We start from the raw sequence: 26,262 nt of genomic DNA on the forward strand, positions 1-26,262 counted from the left end.
TTCGCTCGTGTCCCCGCAGAATGTCATCCGCTGACCGATGATGCTTTGATACCTGCGGCCTCGTCTTACCGAAACCACACCTTGTCGGCCCACACGAATAGATGTGCAGCACCTAGTCACTCCTGGCTCTAAGGAGGGTTGTCTTTTCGTGGATTTCTGCCTCCCTCGTCGTTCGTCGATCGCCCAGCAGAAACTTAGCACACCCCGTGTGCTCCGAATCGACAAGCCTTATGCCTTTCTAGGCCGTCGAGACAATCCGGACTTCGATCGAGCTTTCGGTCGCGAAAGTGCAACAAAAGTTGTCCCCGATGTTGGAACAACAGGATGATGAAAAGAATGTCACGCAAAGAAAAGGTTTTGCGCAAACAGGCTTGCACAAAGAGATTGCGCCAAAGGAAGTTGCATAAAAGGTTCCGTATAACAGGTCGTAGATGAACAAAGAAAAAAGGGGTCCTGTTGGAAAAAAACGTTGGTCAGTCGAGGCATGACGGTAACACTCACAGTACTCACGCTCTCGACCCCTTTTGATGGTTGTTTCCTTCTTGGCTGGCAATTTTCCGGGCGTCTGTGGCCCTTTTCTTTCTTGGCCGATAGCTTTAGCAAGCCTGCAAAAGTGCGTGCTTTAGTCGTCGGCTAATTTTGTGGGTTTTTGGCTTACCTTTCCGGTTTGCTCGGATATCTATCCGCTGAGCCACCCTCGTGCTTCCGGATTTTTACGGATTATGATGATGAGTAGAAAGGCAGTGATGGCTAATTTGTAGCCCACGTTTTTTCGCCCGTTCCGGCAGTCGTCCTGCTCGGAAGAATCCGATGGCGGCCAATCGGTGGAGCGAGCCTGAGGAGTACATTTTCGTGAGGATATAATTTTCTTGCGGTTGTTAGAATCCGCTTACCTGTCGATGCCTGCTTTTCCGGGGACCAGAATGGGTAAAATCGACGACGGCTTTTCCCTACCGATGGCGCACCTTCCCGACGCGTGTTTTTTACTTTTCACCGGAAACACGAATGAGCAAGCAATGTTGCCAAGTTTCCGAATTTCCTCGTGTTATTTTTGATTGACGGCTCTTCACACGCTAAACGAAGTCCACTCAAAAAGTGCGTTTTTCTTCGTCGTATCTCATTTCAGTGTTTTGCTTTTTACACTCCGAGAAAATTTCCAATATTTGTATCTGTATGAAGGGAATGGGTAAACAAAAATGTTTGCAAAATGCGCTCTTATCGTATCGTCAAATATAAGGAATAATTAATTGTAACAATTGGTTTCTTGAAAACACCTTCGCGTAAACCGGGTCATGGTTCTGGAAGCTTCGGTTGAGTTCAGCTGGTGGATTTTCGCTGTGAACTGGTGGGCGAAGTAGATCAAAGGATGTTCGGATTGGCCTGCAGAACATAGTTTCGCTTGGCGACTTCCCTTCAGGCGTCGCTGGATTGGGTGTGCTTCTGTAGGTCCGCAAAAAGGTACACAACGCTTCGGTTATCGGTACCGAACTTCTCCCCTCTCGAATTTTTCGAATGGCCCGTTTGAAGGTGTCCACAAATCGTTCAGCTTGGCCGTTCGATTGTGGGTGGAATGGTGCCGTGGTGAGGTGCTGAATGCCGTTTTCAGCGCAGAAGTTTTGGAACAGAGCGCTGCAAAACTGGGGCCCGTTGTCACTCACCAAAGTTGTCGGCATTCCAAAACGAGCGAAGAGATCTCGGAGAATGTTGATTGTAGCTGTGCTTGTGGTGCTGCCTGTTCGAACGATCTCAGGCCACACACTAAGATTGCATTTATATCGCTCGGGACCATGATTCTCCGTATCACAGGAACACGGCTCAATTTAAACGAAGTTCGGATGAGAACTCACCCGAATCGCGGGACGTCTCATCTCTCCTGAAATCCGAGACCAACTTGCTACGAGAGCACAGGAACTCTAACCAACCCCAGCTTCGTTCAACCGTTGGTAAAAATCGGTTTCAACTGGTTTCTATCAACTGATAGATGTTCAACGAGCCAATGTTTTGGTCGAAACTAGTCAGGTCGTTGTTCAACGGAGCAAGTTGAAATCAGTCGAAACCAATCCAGCTAGGCAGCAGGATTCATTTCGACCTGGTAGAAATCGGTCGAAGTCAATTGGAAAGAGACAGGTGATCAACTGTCAATCCATATCTATACTTGTTTCGACCCGTTTCGACTAGACTCCATTGAACAGACTACCCGTGAATTCAGGACAGTGTTCTCCTGAATCGCTGTAGACACATTCCTTGTCAAATGTCCCATCTCTTTCTATCGTGTTTGGAAAAAAAAACAACCGGATTTCTTTTTCTTTCTCACCAGTGCACAAATTAAATACCCGCGGAAGAGTTCAGTCTGCCATTTTTCCTTGCGGTATCCGTTCGTTGCTGTTTAGTGAAGATTCACAGTGAAACTTTCGTTGGCTGCATGATTGGCATATTCGGGTGCAAGACTTTTAAACTCGTTTGCTGGCATGGACCGGATCACAAGGATTAGAACACCTACACGATTTTCACGGTGTATCGGTAAGTTTAGCTGCCATGCGGCGTTTTAGTAAAAATAATAAAAACCTTTTCTTTTTGTTTTTCAGATTCATAGTCTGTCTGTGTGATAGTGAAAATACCACCTTTCCAAATAAGGCAAATCAAAAGAAATTGTGATATGTGGAAAATAAATTCAAATACTTTAAACAATCATTGTGTTTTTTTTTGTTATTATGGGAAAATTGGGGTTTTGGAACCAGGGGAAAACAAAAGCAAAATTCACTACAAACCACAGGAGGAACACATTTCGAGCCCACAGGAATATTTCAAAATTCCTGCAAATTACAGGAGAAACCCGTTTCGATCCTACAGGCGAGTTTGACAGTTGTTTTCCTGAGCGGTTTTTCTGTCCTGAAATCGTCCTGTAATTTCAGCTGTTGAAAATACAGGACGAAATCGTCCCGATCACAGGAGAAAAGATTAAGTGTGCACTTGGTGAAGGAGTCGATCACAAGCAGGAAATAATCTCCTTCGATTGGTCCAGCATAGTCAATGTGCACTCGTTCCCATGGCTTGGTGGATTTGGGCCACAGCGAAGGTGCAGAGTGTGGTGGAGATTTCGCTGTCAGTGCACAGTGTCGGCAAGCCTTGACGTAGCTGGAGATTTCGTTGTCAACATTCGGCCAATAAACGTATGAACGAGCGATGGCTTTCATACGCTGAGTGCCAGGGTGGCCACGATGAAGCTGGTCGAGACAGCGCTTGCGGAATGGAGCTGGAATGGCCAACCGTTCCCCGAAAAGTATGCAACCGTCGACAATCGTGAGGGATTCTCTTCGGTCGTAAAAGCGCTTGAGCTCAGGAATGGATAGAGCTTTTGGATCGGGCCAACCGTCTTGCAAAAAGCGGTAGACCTTCTTCATGACCAGATCGGTTTGCGTGGCTTGTTGAATGTCGCTAAAAGTAAGGGAAAGTGCATTAAGAGAATCGGAAGCAACTGACCTCAGGTGATCCTCGAGAACCAAAGATGCGATCACATAATCTTCGTCGGGCTTTGTATGGTGTTTGTACATCGGCGTCCCCAAACTTCGCTGTCGGCACATGTTCGATGGAGAAATCGTACAGGAGCAACATTAGTGCCCATCGTTGCAAGCGGTTAGATGTGTAGACCGGAATGCCCTTTTCGACCCAAAAATTCGCAACAAAGGAGCATGATCGGTCTTCAGGAGGAAGTGGCGGCCAAATATCATTTTGTGGAATTTGGTCGTTGCAAAAATGATGGCTAATCCTTCTCTGTCAGGCTGGCTGTAGTTTTTCTCCGCAGGTGTAAGCGCTCTGGCTGCATGCTGGATGACTTTCACAGAACCGTCCGGAAATCGGTGACTAATAGTAGCCCCAACTCCGACTGAAGAAGCGTCCGCCGAGACGACTATGTCGAGCCTCGGGTTGTAGTGGGTAAGCAGAAGATTTGAAGTGAGAATCTCCTTGAACTTGGTGAACGATTCTTGGCATGCAGGGGTCCAATTGAACTTAGCTCCAGCTTTCAAGAGCTCATCCAGCGGGAACCGAAGTGTCCTCATGTTGGGCACGAACTTGCCATAGTAGTTTATGGCTCCGAGGAACGAACGGACTCCGGACACGTCAACTGGAGCGGGCATCTCGTTGATGGGTTGCACTTTAGCTGGATCTGGACGTAGACCATGGCGATCTAGCAGGTACCCCAAGTATTTTATTTGAGGCTGGACGAAAGTGCATTTCTCCGGGCGCAATGTGAATCCGAAGTCGCGAATCCGCTTGAAAAGCGCTTCAAGATTGGCTAGGTGTTCCTCTTCGGTTTCGCCTCCGACTACAACGTCGTCGAGGTATCCAGAAGTGCAGTTGAGACCAGCTGTCATGGTGTCAATCAGCTGCTGAAAAGCTCCGGGTGCTGTTTTGATGCCAGGCGAAAGGCGATTGTACCGGTATAACCCGCGATGCGTGTTGATGGTAAGCAGGTTCCGGCTATCCTCATAAACCTCGACCTGTAGAAAGGCATCAGAGAGATCGATTTGGCTGAAGACGGTGCAGTTGGACAGTTTCGTGAAAATGTCTTCAGGGAGCGGAAGCGGGTACTGGTGGGGCTGCAAGGCTTCGTTCAACCCTGTGGAATAGTCTCCACAAATCCGTATTGACCCGTTGGATTTCCGCACGACCACGATCGGAGCTGCCCAGTTAGAGAAATCAACCGGTGAAATTATGCCTGCGCGCTCAAGCCGATCGAGCTCATCGTCGACAGTACCTAGCATTGCGTAAGCCACTGGGCGCTTTGGCCGGAAAGCTGGCTGGACATCGGGCTTCAGTTCCAGCTTTACTTTAGTTTTGCTGCACAATCCTAGGGCACTCCTGAAGACGGTCGGGTAAGTTACTTTTAGTGATTCCAACGATGTAGATGGTGTGGTAATCTGGTTACAGAACGATGAGATAGGCACTGACCAGAAACCAAATGAATCAAGCAGATCAATGCCGAGCAGATTCAGCGCTTTGTCGACTACGTGGAAACTTCCACGGCGATGCTGACCATTGACACTGACGTCACAGTCAAACTTAAACAGGAGCTGGAGAGGGGCACCAGAAGCAGTAGATGCTTTTTCTAGTGCGGGGGTGGTGGATGGCTTGCCGATTTTCTCCCACACACGCTTCGACACGACGCTGATGTCGGATCCAGTGTCTAACTGGAGTTTCAGTTCAGCACTGTTTAGTTTCGCCTGCACAAAACGCCGCTTCCGTTGCACTGTGTTTACACTGAGTGTTCTTGCCCGAAAAGTGTTAGTTTTTCTTTTTCGATAGGGCTTTTCACTTTTTGAGGTCGCACAATAACCTTCTCGGTGTCCACTTTTTCCGCAATCACTACACTTGTGGTCCTTGTAAGGGCACTCACGAGTGTAGTGCATTGCACCACACTTCCAACAGGGGGATGGGGGAATGTTTTTGTTTACACTTTTTGATTTCACTGTTTTCTTCGGAGGTGTTTGAGAATTCTGCTAGCATATGCTGCGTACATAAGTCATTAACATATAGAAAAACATGCTTACGCAAAGCGATGACAATGCCAACTGTTGGGGGGGATTTTTATCTCAACACACAGCTGAGATATTTAGAGTGGCCCACATTACCCCACTCTCCCCTACAAATAACATTTTCTCATTATTTTTCTCTTCATGTTGTCTTCTTTGCGCACTATAGAGTTGTTTTTGACATTTCTTACGCACACTTGCTAAGCGTGTGCAGATGAGACGGGACAATTAACCTCAAAAACTCTCGGTATAAAAAACGGGCAGCCGGTCGACACACATGGTCGTTTTTGTGGTTAATTGTCCCAAAACTGAAAAGTGTTGGTGAAACAACCAGCAAAAAATCACGAACACTACCAGCGGCAAATAGGACTATTGAGATTTGTTCGGGCTCGGCCGATGGGGGGGTTCGGTATTTGAGGGTTTTCTTCCCGTCTCTTAGGCGACGGCATCCACCAGCAGCAGAAACTCCAGGTAAGTCGTCTTCACTTCACACCAACAGCTGATCACCCGTTCGGGGGGGAATTTTGTTTGTGCTATTCGGGTCTGTTTGCGAGATAGCACCAAACAGTACTCGCGATCGATTGTATTTTCACTGCACTTTGATTTTCGGAGCTTGTATATTGAAGTCGCTTGATTGGACTTAGATTGTTGATTTATTAATAGTAGAAGTAAAAATCCGTGCGATTCGTTTAACGTTCTAATCTATTCTAACAACTAAAATGGCTTACATACTATTATGTGAGAACTCTCTCGGCGTTATGTTTAGTGTTGCGAGAGAGTTAATGTTATTCTAGGGTACATGCACAGATATTGATGTTTTCGAACAAATTGATTACAGTGTCAAGTGAACATAGAGGACACATATTACAAACAGAAACAATTCAGATTTCCTGATCGGTGTAGTATCGATCAAGATTTTTGCGAGAAAAGAAAAATACTTGAAATGAAAGGTTTATGGAATTGTTCCTTATCATCAATTTAAAATATAATAGGTACCGTAAAACGGGGTAACTTTGACCATCAATAAATTTTTCCACATTATCATTAATAACTTAGTCTATAGTTTGAATTTTTGAAAACTTTTTTCCCCGTTTGAAAGCATATTAACTGAGTATCAAATAGACAAAATTTGGTTTGTATTTGAAATTGTTTTCTGTTAGTAAAAGTGCAATTTCAAAATCATAAAATATCTATTTTTTCCAAAGCTCGCCAACAAACAGCTCTCCTGATGATATCTAAAAGTCGTGGGAAGCAAACAGGTGGTTGAATGTGAAAGAAAAACTTTTATTCTTTGTATATATATACCCAAGTAACAATTTTAGTTTTATAAAAAACTGGAAGGGCGCTTGAAAACTTCGCTATAAAACAACTTTTAGTTATATAAACCCCATTGAAACATCTATAAAACATCTATAAGTGTAAAAAGGCCCACCTACAGGAGGTTCTGGAGAAAACATTACAAGTGCCTTATACAACCATAAAGATTCAAAGGAGCTTTGTCGAAAACCGGTTTAAGATAACCAATCCTGGTTGCAGAAACAAATTCTCTGGTAAATCAATTGTGTCCGAAAATGGGTTTTATAATTGCAGTTATTAAAAATAAACATTTGACACAATAAAAAACCAATTTCAATTTTCATTCAGCCGATAAAGAATGACTATATAATTATTTTCTTTACTTCATAATCGATTTTCTCGTTATTTTCATGAACAGAGTTTATGCGCTTTTAATTTTATCGATTATTTTTTCGATAAACATCTAAATATAACACGCCCCCCCGTATTTTTTTGAAATAATAGTGCTAAATCAAAACATTTTAAAATATTAAATTATTTTATTTCGTCACAATTGTGTGTATGGATTGAACCAACACTTGGTCACCCCACACGAGCGTGTACGCAGTCAGCCAGTAAGTCAGCGAGTGCGAGCGGGTGAGCGAGCTAAGCACGACAGCGCGTAGTTGTCCCGGCCAGATACGGTCAAGTGATCCGGTGGTTCCACTACGGAAGGCCAATCCAGTCTGCACAACAATGATCGGGACTAAGCGCCCTAGTTAATTTTTAAATATTAGATTTGCAGAAATAACTAATTATCAAACAATTCACCAGTAAAATCGGCATACATCAAAATTAAAAAATAAAATTTTAAAAATTCATTAATTAGATCATCATCAAAATGGCGATGCATTAAAATATTTATTCCTCCTCAAGAAAACATTTATATGTCCAAATACTCTGGCCGAAGTGTATTTTAGGAACCTTTTATAATTTTCCAAATTATAAAACCAAAAGATCTTTCCTAAGATCCTATCCAGCGTCAATCATCTTTGAAAATACCAAATTAACTTCTTTCAGTGTAGCTGTCATGTCGGGTTGAACACAAAACAAAACAAAATTCCATCCTACACGGTAATTTTGAATTATTCAGAGACTGAGTTGTTATGGTTCAGGAGTCGCACCATATATGAAGATGAAAACAACTGAGCGAGAAACCTTCAAAATTTTGAGTTGTTTTCATCTAGCGAGTTTCAAATCCTGGGACTTAGCAAAGACGCACACTTCTTCGAGCAAAATAGATGAAAACAACTCAGAGCGTTTCGACAACGGTTGAAAACAAAAGTTTTTGGTCGGACAGCGACGGGTAAAATTTTCAAATTAGTTTAATTTATTTGTATTCACAAATTTTGATCCCCTCTAGGTTGGTTTCCACTGCGTGTGGGCAACTTTTACCACTGGAATTTGCGTATCGGCTAAACCAGGACCGATTATGTCATCGGGAATATTTGTACCTCATCGAACAGCAGGAAGTGCCGGTGACTTAAAAAAAGGAGAGCCATTCATGGAGCTGGGACTGAAGAAAATAAGATAAGTTTTAGCGGAACGTCCAATAGAAAATTTAATTTTAAATTTTTTTTTCAATTGCAGATTCGATGCAACCGATGACCGAGGGAGTGTACCGGATCATTGGGATCGGATTGCAGAATGCATGCCGAACCGGAGCAAAAAGCAGTGTCTCAAGCGGGTCAAGAAGATGGTGGATCTGATGACCGTCAAAAAGAAGCACCGAAGTAAAAGTGAAGCAATCAAATCACTTCCAACCCACCGTGAGGTTAATTTCTCGGTTTTGCTCTTTTTTGCACATCAGACACCAAATTGTTATTTTTGAAAAAAATAAATATAAAAAAACGTGACTACACCGTACAATATTGTATTTCTCATTAAAATTCGACATTCCATGCGAAACTGCAGTAAAATTTCATAAAATGTTGAGTTATTTTCATTCAGTCGACCCATAGTCACCCCCCGTGCAACCCTGAACAAAAACAACTCAAAATTCGCGAAAACCCCTATTATTCATTTCTGAGTTTTGACGTTCTAATCAAAATTTGAGTTTTCCCAGTTTTGGCGCATTTTGAATTGTTTTCCTTCAAATCTGAGTCACGGAGAATTACAGTGTAGGCCGTTTTCGTTTTCCGAGCGGCACCGGTTATTGGCAGATTCATAACTTCTCAAAGTTACAAATATGTGTCTCAGTGCCAGCGTGCTTACAGGTAAATTGTTGAAATATGTTTTTTTTTTTTCATTTAACGCACAGAAACATGATTTCCATTATTTGCAAGTTCATCTGTATTCGCATACCCCGGAAACAGTTTACGTTTGATATTTGAAGAGGTCCAGATTCTGATGGAATATGTGAAAAAAAACACGGCTTGGAGAACATTGGAATCTTGCACTCTATGACAAGCGCTCAGTTCGGCTTTCGAATCTTCAGAGGAAGTTGAATACATCGGCAGCTGGAAGCAATCGATTTAAGGCCACCTGTGTTGTGTTCGTGTTAAAAAATAGCTAGAACTCGGAACTGGTACCAAATGTTGAGGGCAAATTGCAGCAGGTTATTAATCTAAACATGACTAAAATCATAGGAACCATGAACCGGAGGATTCAGTACGAGTTTCAGTGACAATGAACCATGAAAGAATAAGTGTGATTTGTGATGATGAATATAATTTATATTATTACTAGCTGATCCCGTACGAACTTCGTTTCGCTTTAAATCATTGGTACGTCAAAATGAGTTTAGAAAATGAATTCGAAACATTCTTTCGACAATTTTGGGAAAAAATTCAACAGTGTTTAAAGTCGCTACTATTACTATTACTTGAAATTCAAATTAAACAGTTGATTAGCTTTTTATTAAAATTTATGTGAGAGTGTTTTCTTCTAGATCGGTTGCAAAATCTAGACATTATGGCAGAAACATGTACTATTTGTTTATGTGCACGACTCTTTTGCTTGACCTTCACACTTAAATTGGTATCAATTAACTGCCTCCAACAAAATTATTGCACAAAACACTGAACTTTCAATGAAATCCTCTTTTTCTGTCCCATGGCCCGAAATTCGATAATTGAAACCAATTTTACGCTCCTCAAAACTCCCTTGTGCCATTTTTTCTTTTCAAATTATATGTAAAATAACGTCAGGAACTTGAAAACAGTGAACAGTGAATATAGACGCCCCTTTCGCCGAGTCCATTGCTCTTAGTTTATAACCCTCATCTGAACATTTTCATCTCAATCCGATGCATGATCACGACAATATCGCGAAAACAGTGAGCAACTAACATGGACGACCTTTTTTTTTACCACGATTCAAAACTTGACACCTGAAATCAATTATCTTTTCTGTTAAACTCCCATGTGTCAATTTTCATTACATTTCTATGCTCAATCAAGAGAATATCGTAAAAACAGTGAACAGATAATAACCCCTTTTGCCGACCCCTGAGTCAAGATTTGAAACCTGAAAGCAAAAGAGCGTCCCTAAAAACTCCTATGCAGCCATTTTCATCTCAATCCAATGTAGAATAACGTCAATATCGCAAAAACATTAAAGTTGGGTATGGGCGACTCCTTCAGCCGACTTCTGATCCGCAATTTGAAACTTGAAATCGATTGCTCGTCCCTCAAAACACTCATGTGCTAATTTTCATCACAATACGATCTATAATAACGCCAATATCGCAAAAATATTAATCAGTAGCTATGGACGACCCCTTTGGCCGACCCCTGACCCTAAGTTTGATTACTGTAATCGATTGCTCGTCTCTCAAAACACTCATGTGCAGATTTTCATCACAATCCGATGAATAATAACGCCAATATCGCAAAAACATAAATCAGTGGATATGGACGACCCCTTTGGCCAACCCCTGACCCTTAATTTGATAACTGTAATCGATTGTTCGTCTTTCAAAACACTGATGTGCAATTTTTCATCACAATCCGGTGTATAATAACGCTAATATCGCAAAAACATTAATCAGATGATATGGACGACCCCTTTGGCTGATTCCTGACCCTAAATTTGATAACTGTAATCGATTGCTCGTCTCTCAAAACACTCATGTGCAAATTTTTATCACAATCTAATGTAAAATAGAGCCGATATCGCAAAAACATTAATCAGTGGATATGGACGACCCCTTCGGCCGACCCCTGACCCTATATTTGATAACTGTAATCGATTGCTCGTCTCTTAAAATACTCATGTGCAAATTTTCATCACAATCCGATGTATAATAACGCCAATATCGCAAAAACCTTAATCAGTGGATATGGACGACCCCTTTTGCGATTCCTATCCCTAAGTTTGATAACTGTAATCGATTGCTCGTCTCTTAAAACACTCATGTGCAAATTTTCATCACAATCCGGTGTATAATAACGCCAATATCGCAAAAACATTAATCAGTTGATATGGACGACCCCTTTGGCCGACCCCTGACCCTAAATTTGATAACTTTAATCGATTGCTCGTCTCTCAAAACACTCATGTGCAAATTTTCATCACAATCCGACGGAAAATAACGTCAATAACGTGAAAACAATATTTGTCTTGTATGGACGACCCCCTTCAGAAGGGGTCGTCCAAAAATCTAAAAACATTTTTCATCATTCCTGGTCCTAATGAGCATCCATACCAAATTTCAGATCTCTAGCTCTTAAGACGGCTGAGTCTATAGAGGACAAACAAACAAACAAACAAACAAACAAACATACAGATAATTGCTTTTTTATATATATAGGTAGATAAAATTAATTGCTTAATTGGTTGTTCTTTCTTTAATTTGCTTCTGAAAATTTCATATTCTCTTAAAGCTTTCTAGGGGGTTTCGGATAGTGATGGAACACAAAAAGAACATGATATAGTTAATAAAAATTAACATCTTTAAAATGTTTCTTTTCGTTATGATGTTAGATACATCAGATCAGAAATATATGTAAGTTCCTCCGGGAATGCCTATGGAAACCGTTTGACACAGCTGTGAATGCAATTGAAGGATCTGTCGGACTTTACTACCACGTCCATTTCGGGTTGCTGCATATTGCCAACAATTCTTTATGCACCATCCGGTGAGATAATTGAAGGTTGAGCTGCTTCTATTAGCCATTGCACAGCTAGATAAAATTTCTACTTTTTCACAACAGAATCCTACAGTTTGTTTACGTTAAAAATAAAAAAGTTTTTTTTTTCTTTTTTTCAAGCCGTTTTTCGACATTTGGGTGGTTTTGTATCAAGGTTTGGAAGTTGCTTTATAGTGGACTTAAAAACCAGTATGTAAACGGGGGAAAAGAATAATCTTGAATTTGGCATTGTTCTTAAAATAGGTTGTATAAAAGTTGTGTAGCTGTTTTGAAGATAGTTTTTACAGTGGTCTTCTAAAATTACGCTTCAGAACTAACAACTCTCTCTCAATGCCCATAAAAACCTCCCTTTTTTCTTACAAAACCTTGCAGCATTAAAAATGTTACTTGGGATAGTACTATTTTTACAGTCATTTAATGATAAATTTTTAATATTTAAAAAGTAAGAACATTTTCCAAGAATAAGCCCTTATTGGACAAATGGATAGGAATCCTATATCAAATGATTAACTTTGAAGAAAAAATTAAAATAGAAATAGTGGGAGGGCCTAGGGGAATGTGTGAAGGTAAAATTTCATTTGTATTTTGAAGCTTAAACTATTTAGCAATTATATTTATTATTGCTCCAAGATGTATGCAGCATCGTTGTTTTTTTTTCGATTAGAAATGTTTTTAGACGAAAACGTTTAAAAGCAAGGTAAAATTGATAAATTAGAATTTGTAAACAATTTTGAAGGTTTTTTGTATCCTTTACGATCAAGAAAACTCGTTAAAACCGTAAAAATGGAGACTGATCAATGTAACCCCAAAGTATCAATTCCTAAACAGCGAAGAAATCGATTTTTAAATCAAATTCAAAGTAGTCCAATAAATTTCTGCAACCATGTTTTACGTTCATAGGAGTCCAGTACTGGTTTTGAAAATATGAAACATGCCACATTCCCCTTAATTGGAAAAATAATCGAAAAATATTGAAAAAAATTATCGATACTACCCCGGATTACGGTACCTAACATTATCTGATATAAATAAGCAGCTTGGGTTGAAAAACCTCGGGCGATCTTCTGAGCTCAGCATTCGTTGTCAACTAAACTTTCACCCGAATCATCATTCGTGAGCTCTTGACAAAATACCTGGTGTAATCCGAATTGCTCCAGTACATGTCACTACGATACTTTCCGTTGAGATTGCTGAAAAAGAAAGGCATTAAAAAGTTAATACCGGTATAAGAACAAAAACGGGATTGATTCATGGAAGAATTTGCTCCGTCTCCAAAATTTACTGTCGTCCAACTCAGTGTCGTTAAAGTGATTGTGTGAATGCTACTGGGTCATGCTTAGCAAAATAAAAGTTTTCGGAGAACATCGAACATCCATATATCCGAGTGATGAAATTCGTTTCACTTTTAAAATGGTTATTTAGAGTAGATGGTTAGCTCAAAACATTGGAGACTATGATAACACTATGATTATTAACCTGTTTGGTAAGGATATGTCTACGATGCTTTGAAGGTTTATATTTCTCCCCATAACAACTTGATTGTTGCAAAGAAATTATATTTGAAACGAAACTTACCTTTGGGTTTGGAATAAACTATGGTGCCACCAAGCACCACCAAAATCTTTTGCAAAAGATCGAGCAGGGTCTGAATCGAAAGTGCTAAACTTTTCACCGCGATGAAAATGAAGCGAGTCCCCTGCTGTTCCGTTGTACTTTCCGATGCTCTCCAGCGTGTACATTTCTGCCTTATCGGCCACCCGGAAGTCATCGTATTGGGCCACCTTGGAATTACCCTCGACGTCCTCCAAAAGCACGTGCAACTCGTGCCGCTTGAAAGAGGTGAGTTGATGAATCTTCTCTAATCCCAACCAGAATTCGCCTTCCAGATCACCGCATCCTTCCTCGTAGTCCTTCCAGCCTCTGTAGAAGTTCACGGAGCCGTTGAAACGATTCTGGATCACCGTCCAGCCTCCATCCGAATAATCGTTGTCACATAAAGCTTTGAACGATCTCAGGGATAAGTTTTGCGGCTGTAGTTGATATATTCTGGATTGGAAATTCCGAACATCGAAGCACGTTTGTAAGGTTCCTTTTCTTTTGTCATTTTCGTTTTGTGGCTCTGTTTTGATATCTCTATTGGTTAAAGAAAAAAGATCATAAGAAACACTTTTTCCCCTCTCAATAAAATCAAAATCTTCGCGGTACATACTTTCCCAGGCTTTGAATTCTTTTCTCGATGTTCCCGACAATTTGTTCAGTATTTTCCACCTTCCGCCGAAGTTCCCCCATATCATTTTGATATGTTTGATGGAGTTCCGATAAAACTTGGGTTACATTCTTCAAGCTGAAACGATTGAAAATAATCAATATAAATTGAACGAAGAGAAAACCACACGGATCTTACTATGAGTTCATAATATCTAACGAGGCCCCAAGTATCTCGTATCCGATCGAGCATGATATTTCGGTCACAGAGCTGCACAAAATAAGCGCTAAGAGAAGCGTTTTGATTCGTCTGATCAACATTTTGAACTGATGGCTGCAGAATTCACCACAGTCTTTATGTCTTGAAGCTCATGACGCAGTTTGAGCAAAAACTTCTTATCAACGCCTGTACCCACATGGAATGGCAATATTGTTAAATTTCATTTTTTTTTTTGAGATAGAGATTAAGTTTTTCCTTTAAAAACCCCCTTAAAAAGCACGATGACATCATAAAAGTAATCTCGACTGCTTTTATGGAAGAATTGGGTTTTCCCGAAACAGCAAAAAAACTCTCTCGGAGCTGAGAAATCGCCCGACCCATTATTTGAACGTATTTTTTATGTGTTTTTTTTTCATTGAAATTTTTGTCTCAAAGGAGAATAAAACGAGAATGAGGATCAGGAACATCAGTGGACATAGGACCAACAAGTAGAAACTCTTTATCAGCGTCATGGCCCAAAACCGAACCATCCGAATAGCAAAGACCGTTGTATTAATATAACCGAACATTGATTTTCAATATAACTATAAACTTCATCGTTATTTCTCAATGTTTATCAAACGCTTTTAATTTTGAAATCACCATAACCATACCATTTTTAAAGTGACCGTGAAGCAGGGGCGGTCCTAGAGCTGGCTCTTGGGGGGGGGGGATGATTTTCCCATTTTTAAAAATCAGTCAATATAAAGGAACGTTAATATCTGGTGAAAAAAACAATCATTTGAGTGAGCGAAACGAGGGAGGAGGGGTTGGGGGGGGGGGGGGTGTTGGGTTGGTTTGTATGGTCAGTTGCAAATGAGTCTACAATATAAGCTGCAAACTGTTCCTCCTTCCCCCATGAATTTCATTGAACATCATGTATTTTAAAAAGAATGAAACAAAAGATGAATAATGAAAACTTTATCAAAGTTTCTATGCTCATTTTGATATTCTTCTACACAACTTACTCATCCTTTTATAAAACAATCAGCGAATCAATAATATCTACTACGAAAAAATGTTGATATTTTTTTTTATTTGTAGGTGTTCGACACGAGACTTGAATTATTTGCGGACGATTCGCGGGTGTAAATCGCGACTCCGCCGACACGACAAGATCGGGGCACTTGGGAAGTCAAACGGACTGAACGGTGATTGCAACTTATAATTTTATTTACAACCGATAGCGACATAGACTTGTCCTGATCGGTGACCGGTGGCGCGAGAACTGTTTTTAGATGCTGGAAGCTGACCAGCTTTTATCATCCCTAGCTGCCTATCTACCTAGCCTGGAGGAATTGTGTAGATCTCGCTCGAGATCGGAACAATAAATTGTGAGGTCTGTAGTACGTACAATTGTGTCAATTGTGTAGCTTATGTAGAAGCAAATATGCGACTAGGGTGGAGTGTAGACTGTGGTAAAGGTTTAGCTAACAAATTTTGTTCTTGACTTGGTGTGAAATATTGGGGAATTTATTTTGGCTTCTGCATGATTGAGTGTTCGTTTTGAATTCTAATTTATTTCTAACTGAATGTTAAACACACCGGCCACCTTGAACGATTTAAGTTTCAACACTTTCTTCCTCGTTTTCGATGTCACCAGAGTCGCCAGTTGACTCTGTGGAATTCTGGACCTCGTTGACCTCGGGTAGTAGATGTTCGAGCGCTGCAGGATCGACCTCGATGGGGAGAACGCAAAGTTTGGAGATGGCTCGCTTTGTTGTTGACCCGTTGGGCAGCTTGATTGTGGCCACGCGAACCAGACCATCGGAACCAGGATGTACGGCCACCACTCGACCCATTGGTCACTTCAGGATCGGCAGGATATCGTCTCTGAGCAAAACCATTGCTCCGTTGATCAGGTTGCTCGTTTTCGTTGACCACTTGTACCGTTGCTGGAGGGATGTGAGGTACTCGTGGTGCCACCGTTGCCAAAAATGCTGCGTCTGCTGCTGGACTCTTTCCTAGCGGAGTAGAAGGCCTTCTGGAGCGTTCGTTACGTCACGTTCGGGTAGGGCATTCAGGGGGCGACCAGTGATGAAATGCCCGGGGGTGAGCACTCTCATGTCGTTTGGATCGGATGTCAATGGAGTGATTGGCCTCGAATTGAGGCAGGCTTCGACCGCATTCCGGAACGCATTCCCGATGATACGACGAAGCTGGTGTTTCATAATCTTCACGCACGATTCCCAAAGGCCACCAAATGAGGGAGATCGTGGTGGTATAAAGTTGAATCGCACTAGTTGATCGGCAGTTTCGTTGACTACTGCGTGACGATGTTCAGTGGATCGAAATAAGTTGCGCAGCTCTCGATCAGCCCCAACGAAGTTTGTGGCATTATCGCAGAAGATGTTTGCTGGTCTGCCACGCCGGCCCTCAAATCGACGGAGACATGCGATGAATGAGGCTGATGTCAGGTCGCTGACCAGCTCCAGGTGAACTGCTTTCGTGGCCATACAGATGAAGACAGCCACATACGATTTCACAGGCGCAGACCGTGGGCTCGGCCTTTTCAAATAAAATGGGCCAGCGAAATCGATCCCAACGTTTTCGAACGCATAAGATTGGGTGACTCGTAAAGCAGGAAGTTGGCCCATCTGCTGGGATAATGACCGAGGGCGGGCTTTCACGCATGTGACACATCCATGCACGACGCTGCGGACCAAATTCCGACCACCAAGCGGCCAGAAGCGTTGACGAAGTGTGGCCAGCAGAAATTGGGGGCCACAATGTAGTTGATCTCGATGCATGGTTTCGGCGATAAGACGAGACAAATAATGGTTGCGTGGTAGTACGAGAGGATTTTTTGCTTCTGACGAAATGGATGCGTAAGAGAGCCGGCCACCAACACGAATTAAGTCACCACACAGCTTGGGGGCCAGGTAGCGAAGCGGCGATGACGACGGTAGCGGTTTTTCAGAACGCAAGGCAGCAAACTCTTGGCCGAAAGTTTGTTCTTGAACTCGGCGTACAATTGCGAGGAGTGTTTTGTTTAGTTCGTCTACAGTGATAGGCCCAGGGAGTGGTGGTTCAGTAGGATGAAGCAATGATTTTCTAACTTGTCGGCAGTAACGAATTTTGGCGAAAAACCGCCTGCACAGTGCAGCGATTCTCAACAAGCGAGTGAACGACGAAAAATTTTCGATGAGGTCTGTCTCGGACGAATTTGCGATGGACAGAACTAATCCCTTTCTTGCCTCCAAATGCCTCTCTTTGATGTTGTCGAAGCTTTCAGGTGCCTCTGGCCACGGTTGATTCGCCTCTGCTAACCATGGAGGGCCATTCCACCACAACGAGCTGTCGATAAGATCGCCGATGTCAAGACCTCTCGAGATCAGATCAGCGGGATTTTCGGTACCAGGAACGTGATGCCAGGAGCAGTGAGCTGTTAGCTCTTGGATTTCCGCAACTCTATTTCCGACGAACGTCTGCCAAGAAGATGGACTAGCAGACAACCAGTGCAGCACAATTGTAGAGTCGGTCCATAAAAAGATGTTGTCCTGCAACCCGATGCTGTCGCAGACCATGAGCAATAAGCGGGAAAGAAGCAGAGCACCACATAGTTCCAAGCGTGCGATCGATTTCGTATTCACTGGTGCGACACAAGATTTGGCGGCGAGAAGACGTATGGTAACATATCCATCAGGAGCAACAGAACGCAAGTAAACGCAGGCACCGTATGCGTGTTCTGATGCGTCGCTAAAACCATGCATTTAAACGCAAGCTGGGCGGCAGAGCGATTTTACGTGTCTAGGGATGGTGAAGTTTTTCAAACGATTGAATTGGCTTTGATATTCCTCCCACTCTAGCGTGAAATTTTCGGGCAAACGATAATCCCAATCGAAATTCAATTTCCAAAGAGTTTGGATGATTATTTTTGCCTTGACTATTGCTGGACCCAGCAAACCTAGAGGGTCGAAAAAGCTTGCAGTTTGCGAGAGAATGATTCTTTTCGTGTAGAATTTGTGACGAGTAAAGTTTGGCCTCTTGTAAAGAATCGAATCGGTTGCTGGCTCCCACAGCAAACCGAGAGTCTTGATTGGGGATTCGGAATCGAATTCGATAAGCGTTTTTGTTTCTCTGCATTCTTCGGGAACAACATACAATATTTGTTGCTAGTTCGACGATATTTTTCGCAGATCCATGCCAGCCGACGAAAAAATGCTGAGCAGCTCGGTGCAAATCTTCTTAAGTTGCTCCAGATCATCTTGCCCAGTTAAAAGATCATCCATGTATAGGTCTTTAATCACCACAGGAGCCGCCAGAGGGTATCGAGAACGTTCGTCTTCTGCGAGCTGCTGGAGGACGCGAGTGGCGAGGAAGGGTGCACAGTTCGTACCATACGTCACCGTAAGCAGCTGGTACGTTTTTAGCTCCTCACTTTTCCTGCTTCGCCAAAATATTCGCTGCAATGGCTGATCCTCATCATGCACCAGCACCTGACGATACATTTTGGCAATGTCTCCAGTGACGACGTAGGCATGCATTCTGAACCGCAACACGATGCTCAGGAGTGTGTCTTGAATTGTAGGCCCAGCCAGAAGAACGTCGTTGAGCGACAGACCGGAGCAGCTTTTGCAGGAGGCATCGAAGACTGTGCGGAGTTTCGTGGTCGAGCTCTCGGGGCGCAGGACAGCATGGTGGGGCAAAAAATAGCGGGGTAAAGATGCATTTTCTTTCGACAATTCTAATGGAGCGATTTGCCTCATATGGCCCAATTCGAGAAATTCATTGATAAAGTCCTCATATTGCTTTCGAAGCGTTGGATTTGCATCCAATTTGTGCTCAAGCGCGAAAAAACGACGCTGCGCATTGAATCGATTGTCGCGCAGACGGGGTAAAAGCTCTTTCTTCATCGGCAGGCGTACAACATATCTCCCATCTGTGTTGCGCGACACATTTTCGACAAAATGTTGCTCACAAAGCTTTTCAGAAGGGGACCAACAAGTTTTGGATCCGCATTCTTCCAGGGCCCAAAATCGATTCACCAGCTGTTCCAGCCGTTGGTTGTGTGTGAGATGACATCTTTGAATTTCGACCTCAGACGAGCGACTAGAGCACCTACCAGAAACTATCCAGCCCAGCACGGTGTTTTGGAGAATGGGCAAATGATCTCCGAGTGTAATTTTGCCATAACGTAAAAGCTGGAAGAAAACGTCCGCACCCAAGAGAGCATCGACAGCAGCAGGCGTACAAAAAGTTGGATCTGCCAGAGTAATCCAACTGGGAATCTCCCAATCTGTAGTCATCAGTGGATGGGCGGGTTGGTCATGAGAGATGGTAGGCAAAACGAGGAACTTAAGCTGCCAACTGAGAGCCGAAACTCGAGACGAAACGATGGATTTTACTGATCTGTTCACCGAAGTGACGTGTTGCCCAACCCCACCAAGCTTAACGTGATCTTTCTCAATAGGCAGTTTGAGTTTCTGATAGAACGACTCCGTCATCAAATTAAACTGCGAGCAACTATCGAGCAAAACTCGGGCGGTAAACTTTTCTCCTGCACAGTCCTCGATATAAACCAGCGCCGTGGAAAGCAAAACAATATCGGTGGGAAGCTTCGCCGAGTGGACCGTGAACGCCTGATGTGGGGTCGTTGGGGGCTGAGACGAAGTGGATGCGAGAGAGGCTGGTGTTTCGAATTGGTCCACTGATACGAGCAAAAGGTGGATTGGTGGAGGGTTGAGCTTTATGTTGTTGGTTTTCGGATGGGTTAGAATTTTCGGGTTTTTGTTCGATTGGTTGGAGGTGTATGAGGGTATGATGTCGCTTCCTACATTTTCGGCAACCATCTGACGAGCAATCTCTGCAACCATGAGCAGATGTCTTGAGGCAGTTCATGTTGAGAGTGCAAACCCTGCGTACATCTCTAATTGCGCTCCCCTTCGATGACGCTGAATGCGTCCCTGTTTTTATCGCAGCTGTCAAATGCTGCTAATGGACTGTTTCCGTTTTTGTTAACACTCTTAAATTAGACCTCGAACAATAAACACGTTTCTTTTTGTTAACGCGAGTGTCCGAGTATTATTTTGTTCTCCGTCGTCCGAATTGCCCATAACACTTTAGGTTATCGGCCCAGGAACCGCGAGTTGCGCGTAAAAGTGTCGGGAATGATGGATGAGGAGAAAAGTGATCGATTCTTGTTGCCCTTGATGGATGGGTCGAACTTCAGCGCGTGGAAGTTCCGGATGTGGGTGCTGCTGGAGGAACGTGATCTTCTCGCATGCATTGCCACGGAAGCGGCTGATGTTGAGGCTCTTTGGGAGCAGGAAGGTGATACGGCGGCTGAGCGAAAGCAACGGGAGGTGGCTCTCGAGAAGCGCCAGAAGCAGGATAGAAAGTGCAAGAACTTGCTGGTATCCAGAATCCACGATACGCAGCTGGAATATATACAGGAACATGCAACACCGAAAGCTATTTGGGATGCATTGATTCGTGTATTCGAACGCAAAAGTATTGCCAGCCGGATGTACCTCTACAGGCAGATACTGAACCTGCGATTCGACTCGGGCAGCCTCCAGGAACATTTCCTCAAATTCGATCGCCTGGTGCGGCAATATCGTGGAACCGGTGCAGTGCTGGCGGATTTAGATGTGATTTGCCATCTACTGGTCACCCTTGGATCGGCATTTTCGACAGTCGTCACCGCCCTCGAGACGATGCCCGAGGAAAACCTGAATCTGGAATTTGTCAAATGCCGCTTGCTCGACGAGGAGATAAAACTCAGAGGAAATGGTGTTGAGTTGGAATCCCCAAAATCGTCTGGAGCAGCTTTCGTTGGATCGAAGAAGCCTCGCAAGAAGAAGAAGCCGCTAAGGTGCTACGGATGCCAAGAAGAAGGACACAAAATTTCGGAGTGTCCAAAGCAGCAGTCCTACCGAGGCACCAAGCAGGAGAAACCGAAATCTAAGGCAAATTTGGCAAACGCGAAAACAGTTTCGTTTGTCACTTTGACCGGCAAGAACGATTTTTCGGGACACCGGCGAGTGTTGTGGTTTATTGACTCGGGGTGTTCAGATCATTTAGTGAAAGACAAGTACCTGTTCCAAGAAATGAAACCCCTGAAGAAACCTGTGGCAATCGCGGTAGCCAAAAACGGCGAGTCAATTGAAGCTCGGTACATCGGGACAGTGCGTTTGTTTTCGGTAGTAAATGGCGAGTGTATTCCGTGTGAAGTAAACAATGTACTTTACGTGCCATCGTTGCGGTACAATTTGTTCTCCGTGCTGAGCGTCGAACGGAAAGGCATGAGAGTTGTGTTCGATGACGGGAAAGTTGAAATCTGGAACAATTCCGAACTCGTTGCAACCGGGTCGCGTCGCGGCAAGTTATACGAACTGGACTTTTATACCGAAGAAGAGTGCCAAAGTGAATCGTTGTTGGCTTGCGGTCGGATCGCGAAAAGTTTGGAACTGTGGCATCGTAGATTCGGACATGTAAACAACCATCAGCTCGAACAGCTGATCCGTAAAAATATGGTGCACGGTTTACCGGTCGCCGAGTGTGACGTTTCGGACAAAAGTGTCGTAGTGTGCGAGCCATGCATCGTTGGCAAACAAACGCGTCAACCCTTCGCGTCGTTTGAGGGTAAACGATCGTCGCGAATTCTGGAGTGCGTTCACTCAGATGTGTGCGGGCCAATTAAGCCGGTTGGTCGGAACGGTGAGCGGTTTTTCGTGACGTTCACAGACGATTGGAGTCACTTCGCCATGGTGTACCCGATGCGGCAGAAGCGGGAGGTGCTTGAGTGTTTTCAGCACTACGAAGCTTTGGTTTTGGCAAAGTTTTCGGCCAAGATTTCCAGATTCAAATGCGACAATGGAGGAGAATACCAAAACAAGGCTTTTATGGAGTTTTGCCGTCGGAAGGGAATACAGGTTATATTCACTGTGCCTTATACCCCTGAACAAAACGGCACGAGCGAGAGGATGAATCGTACCCTCGTCGAGCGTGCTAGGGCTATGTTGCAAGACGCGAAAATTGATAAGCTGTTTTGGGTGGAAGCGGTCGAGACCGCTGCGTACGTTGTGAATCGGTGTCCGACGAGAGCCAACGATTGCGACAAGACGCCTGCTGAGCTGTGGGAAGGACGAAAGCCGGACGTGTCAAAACTGAGAGCTTTTGGGTGCGTCGTATACGTCCACGTCCCAAAGGAACGCCGCAAGAAATTGGATGCGAAGGCGTGGAAGGGAATATTCGTCGGATATTGCCCCGCTGGATACAGAGTATGGAATCCTGCAACGAAATCAGTGGTTCCGGCTCGAGACGTCGATTTCCTGGAGACGGCGGTTCCGGTTGGAGAGCTGAAGCAGCAGAACAGTGATGAGGTAGTATACCTCGAAGAAAACAGTGATAAAGAAGAAGAAAACAGTGGTAAAGAAAAAGAAAACAGTGCTAAAGAAGGAGAAAACAGGGCTAAAGAAGAAGAAAACAGTGTCCAAGAAGATTGTACTAGTGAATATGAAGAAGATGAACTGTTCTCTAGTATAATCGAAGAAGATGCGGAAGAGGAATCGGAGATCACCGGAAGTGGCTCTGGTGGTAGGTTGGTTCGAGTACGTAAAGCCCCTGTGTGGCATCAGGACTACGAAGTGGATGCTAGTTTTGCCTTAAATGCACTGTCGTATGTGGAGGACCTCCCAGAGTCACTGCGCGAGATGCGGAAGCGTAGCGATTGGGCTTTGTGGCAGCGGGCGATGCAAGACGAGATGGATTCGTTGGAGCGAAACGGAACGTGGACCTTGTCGAAACTGCCGGAAGGAAGAAGCGCCATATCGTGCAAATGGCTTTTCAAAGTGAAGCCAGGTGAAGATGGGCAACCAGCTCGGCACAAGGCGAGGCTGGTTGCCAGAGGGTTCAGCCAGAAGCGAGGATTTGATTATTTGGAGACGTACTCCCCAGTGGCCCGGCTAGACACGTTGCGAGCAGTGTTGGCGTTGGCAAATAGTGCAGGAATGGTCGTCCATCAAATGGACGTAAAGACGGCCTTCCTAAATGGTGATTTGTCAGAAGAAATATACATGTGTCAGCCGGAAGGTTTTGTGAAGAAGAAAGATCTCGTCTGCCGATTAAATCGCTCGCTCTATGGACTGAAACAAGCTTCGCGACAGTGGAATGAACGCTTTAACGCATTCGTGAAGAAAATTGGGTTTATCCGAAGTGCAAATGACCTCTGTCTGTATACACGCGATAACGGACCAGATCAGGTGATCATTGTTATTTACGTTGATGATGTGCTAGTGGTCAGTCCCTCTGAAAAACTTGTCCGGAGTGTAAAAGTGTGTCTCGCGAAGGAGTTTGAGATGACTGACGTGGGTGAAGTCCGTCATTTTCTAGGAATGAAGATAGAAAGGGACAAGTCGAAGAAAGTCCTACGTATCACCCAGCGTCGTTACCTGGAAAGCCTCCTTTCTCGTTTCCAGATGGAGAACTGCCGTCCAATCTCTACGCCCATGGAGAACCGTCTCAAGTTAGCGAAAGGAGAAGATTCAAAGAGGACCACACAACCGTATCGTGAGCTCGTAGGATGTGTCATGTACGTGTCGCTTACGTCCCGGCCGGACTTGGCTGCTACCGCCAATTATTTTAGCCAGTTCCAGGCCTGCCCTAACGAAGAGCACTGGGTGCAGCTACGTCGTGTGCTCCGATACGTGAAAGGTACACTGAATTATGGATTGGTGTATGAAGCAAGCATCGATGGCCCGATGCTGGAAGTTTATACGGATGCTGATTGGGCCAGTGACATTGTGGATCGTCGCTCGGTGTCTGGCGCCGTTTTCAAGTTGTTTGGTGCCACGGTGAGCTGGATCGCTAAGAAGCAGGCAACTGTATCTCTGTCCTCTACGGAAGCCGAGCTGGTTGCCCTTTGCAAAGCTGCGTGCCACGGCCAGTGGTTGATCCGAGTCTTGAAGGATTTGGGACTATCCGTCGTTGAACCAGTTCCGTTCCACGAAGACAATCAGTCGACTATAAAGATCGTTTCCAACCCAAAGGATACAGGTCGCTTGAAACATATTGATGTCAAGCATTTCTTCGTACGAGATTTGGTTGAGAGCGGATGCATCAAGGTCGACTACGTTCCATCAGCAGAACAGCAGGCGGACATCTTAACCAAGAGTCTTCCTGCCCCGGCATTCAGGAGATTGCGTGCCAGTCTAGGATTGGCTGACTGCAGTGTTTGAGCGGGCGTGTTGAGAGTGCAAACCCTGCGTACATCTCTAATTGCGCTCCCCTTCGATGACGCTGAATGCGTCCCTGTTTTTATCGCAGCTGTCAAATGCTGCTAATGGACTGTTTCCGTTTTTGTTAACACTCTTAAATTAGACCTCGAACAATAAACACGTTTCTTTTTGTTAACGCGAGTGTCCGAGTATTATTTTGTTCTCCGTCGTCCGAATTGCCCATAACACTTTAGTTCAAACACAATCGATGTTGTTTAACGAAGTCAAATCGCTGTTTCGGAGAGAGCTTTCGGAATTTAAAGCACTTGTACAAATAGTGGTCACTACCACACTGGAGGCAGCTGCGCCCTGTTGAATAGCTTGGGTGGGAATCTTGAGCGACGTGTAAAGTAGAGAACTTTGGCTGGAGCTTTATTCTTGTTTCTCTATTGCGACTAGGTGCAGGAACGAGAGCTTGCAAAACACGAGCGTGGTTTTGTAGAAAAATTATCATTTCCGAATAGAGAGGCATCTCTGACAAATCGTGGTTTGCCATGGTGGCACGAGCAATATGGTTTTCCCACTCCCTCAAGGTGTTCGGCTCTAATCTATTGCTGAGTTGGAAAACGAGAAGTGAACTCCAGCTGTCTGTGGGCTCACCGAGCTTTTTCAAAATGCTCACATTTCGGTCAAATCGATCAACAAGGTTGAGAAGAGATTCCGCAGACTCACATTTCATGGGTGACGTATCAAAAAGCTCGGCTAAGTGGCACTTTACTAAGACGCGCTTATCGTCGTATCTCGCGATCAATCGTTTCCAGGCCTCAGAGTAATTTTCGTCGCTGAAAGGAATTTCGGAAATCAAACCTGAAGCTTCTCCTCGCAGCAAACCTTTTAGGTACTGGAATTTCTCCCACGGGCAAAGTTCATCAGACGAGTGTACAGCAGCATTGAACCGGTCGTGGAATGATCGCCAATCGAGAGGATTACCCGAGAACTCTGGCAATTTAATTTCAGGGAACTTGATGTGATTGATTTGAGGCAAAGGTAAGGGATTAGATTTTTGTGGAACCTGCACTCGTTTTGGTAACAGTTGAGTCAGCTGGGTTTTCAGCTCGTAATATTGTGCTTCAAAATTTTCTAACCGCTCGTTGTAATCGATATCTGGGCTAGCGGGGGGAAGCAATTGCAGCTGAACTATTTCCTCAACGAAATTAACGTAAAAATGCTCCAACCTCTCCAACCTAATCGACACCTGATCTTTATGACGGCTAGGGTCGAATGCATCGACAAATTTCTTCATTGTGTGGACCGAAAACGGAATATTTTCTGAACTAATCAAATGCTTCCGACGTACAGCACCTTCGGGGTCATCGACATTTGCCATCTCTAATCGCGCAAAAAATGTACACCCATAGAAGAGGTTGCAAAAATCCAATGCCTATTTAGCAAATCTCTGTGCCGATAATGCGCTGAAATGTGCACTGTGCCGAAGATGATATGTTTGAAAACCGTAACTGGCATAAGGACTCGGCTCCCAACCAATATGATGCATGACCACTACATTTAAGCGAAACAAGAAAAACATTTTATGGGATTTCCTTCCTATTGGATAATTCATCCCAGAAACAAGAAAATAAAAATATAAACTACAGCGCCCGTAGGGAGAGTCGAACTCA

General features: G+C 43.9%; 5 protein-coding genes across 5 annotated transcripts; all 5 read right to left on the reverse strand.

The window, feature by feature from the left end:
• Positions 1–679: 679 nt before the first annotated feature.
• LOC129743164 (uncharacterized protein K02A2.6-like) lies at positions 680–3,581 on the reverse strand. Its single transcript, XM_055735135.1, has 4 exons — positions 3,481–3,581; positions 2,948–3,435; positions 1,275–1,732; positions 680–835 (listed from the first exon to the last, which is right to left on the reverse strand). Exons 1-4 carry the CDS (start codon positions 3,579–3,581, stop codon positions 680–682), a joined length of 1,203 nt encoding a protein of 400 aa, XP_055591110.1.
• Positions 3,582–3,611: 30 nt separating this feature from the next.
• Positions 3,612–5,408, reverse strand: LOC129743165 (uncharacterized protein K02A2.6-like). The gene has a single exon (XM_055735136.1). The coding sequence runs from the start codon at positions 5,406–5,408 to the stop codon at positions 3,612–3,614; it is 1,797 nt and encodes a 598-aa protein (XP_055591111.1).
• A 6,375-nt stretch (positions 5,409–11,783) lies between these two features.
• On the reverse strand, positions 11,784–14,498 carry LOC129747705 (microfibril-associated glycoprotein 4-like). Its single transcript, XM_055742023.1, has 4 exons — positions 14,364–14,498; positions 14,169–14,303; positions 13,535–14,092; positions 11,784–13,149 (listed from the first exon to the last, which is right to left on the reverse strand). Exons 1-4 carry the CDS (start codon positions 14,483–14,485, stop codon positions 13,047–13,049), a joined length of 918 nt encoding a protein of 305 aa, XP_055597998.1. The 5' UTR covers positions 14,486–14,498; the 3' UTR covers positions 11,784–13,046.
• Positions 14,499–16,387: 1,889 nt separating this feature from the next.
• On the reverse strand, positions 16,388–17,950 carry LOC129743166 (uncharacterized). The gene has a single exon (XM_055735137.1). It carries the CDS (start codon positions 17,948–17,950, stop codon positions 16,388–16,390), a length of 1,563 nt encoding a protein of 520 aa, XP_055591112.1.
• Positions 17,951–18,538: 588 nt separating this feature from the next.
• LOC129743167 (uncharacterized) lies at positions 18,539–20,239 on the reverse strand. The gene has a single exon (XM_055735138.1). It carries the CDS (start codon positions 20,237–20,239, stop codon positions 18,539–18,541), a length of 1,701 nt encoding a protein of 566 aa, XP_055591113.1.
• Between the last annotated feature and the right edge of the window lie 6,023 nt (positions 20,240–26,262).

Source organism: Uranotaenia lowii, chromosome 2 (genome assembly GCF_029784155.1).
Source record: "Uranotaenia lowii strain MFRU-FL chromosome 2, ASM2978415v1, whole genome shotgun sequence".
Lineage (NCBI taxonomy): Eukaryota > Metazoa > Arthropoda > Insecta > Diptera > Culicidae > Uranotaenia > Uranotaenia lowii.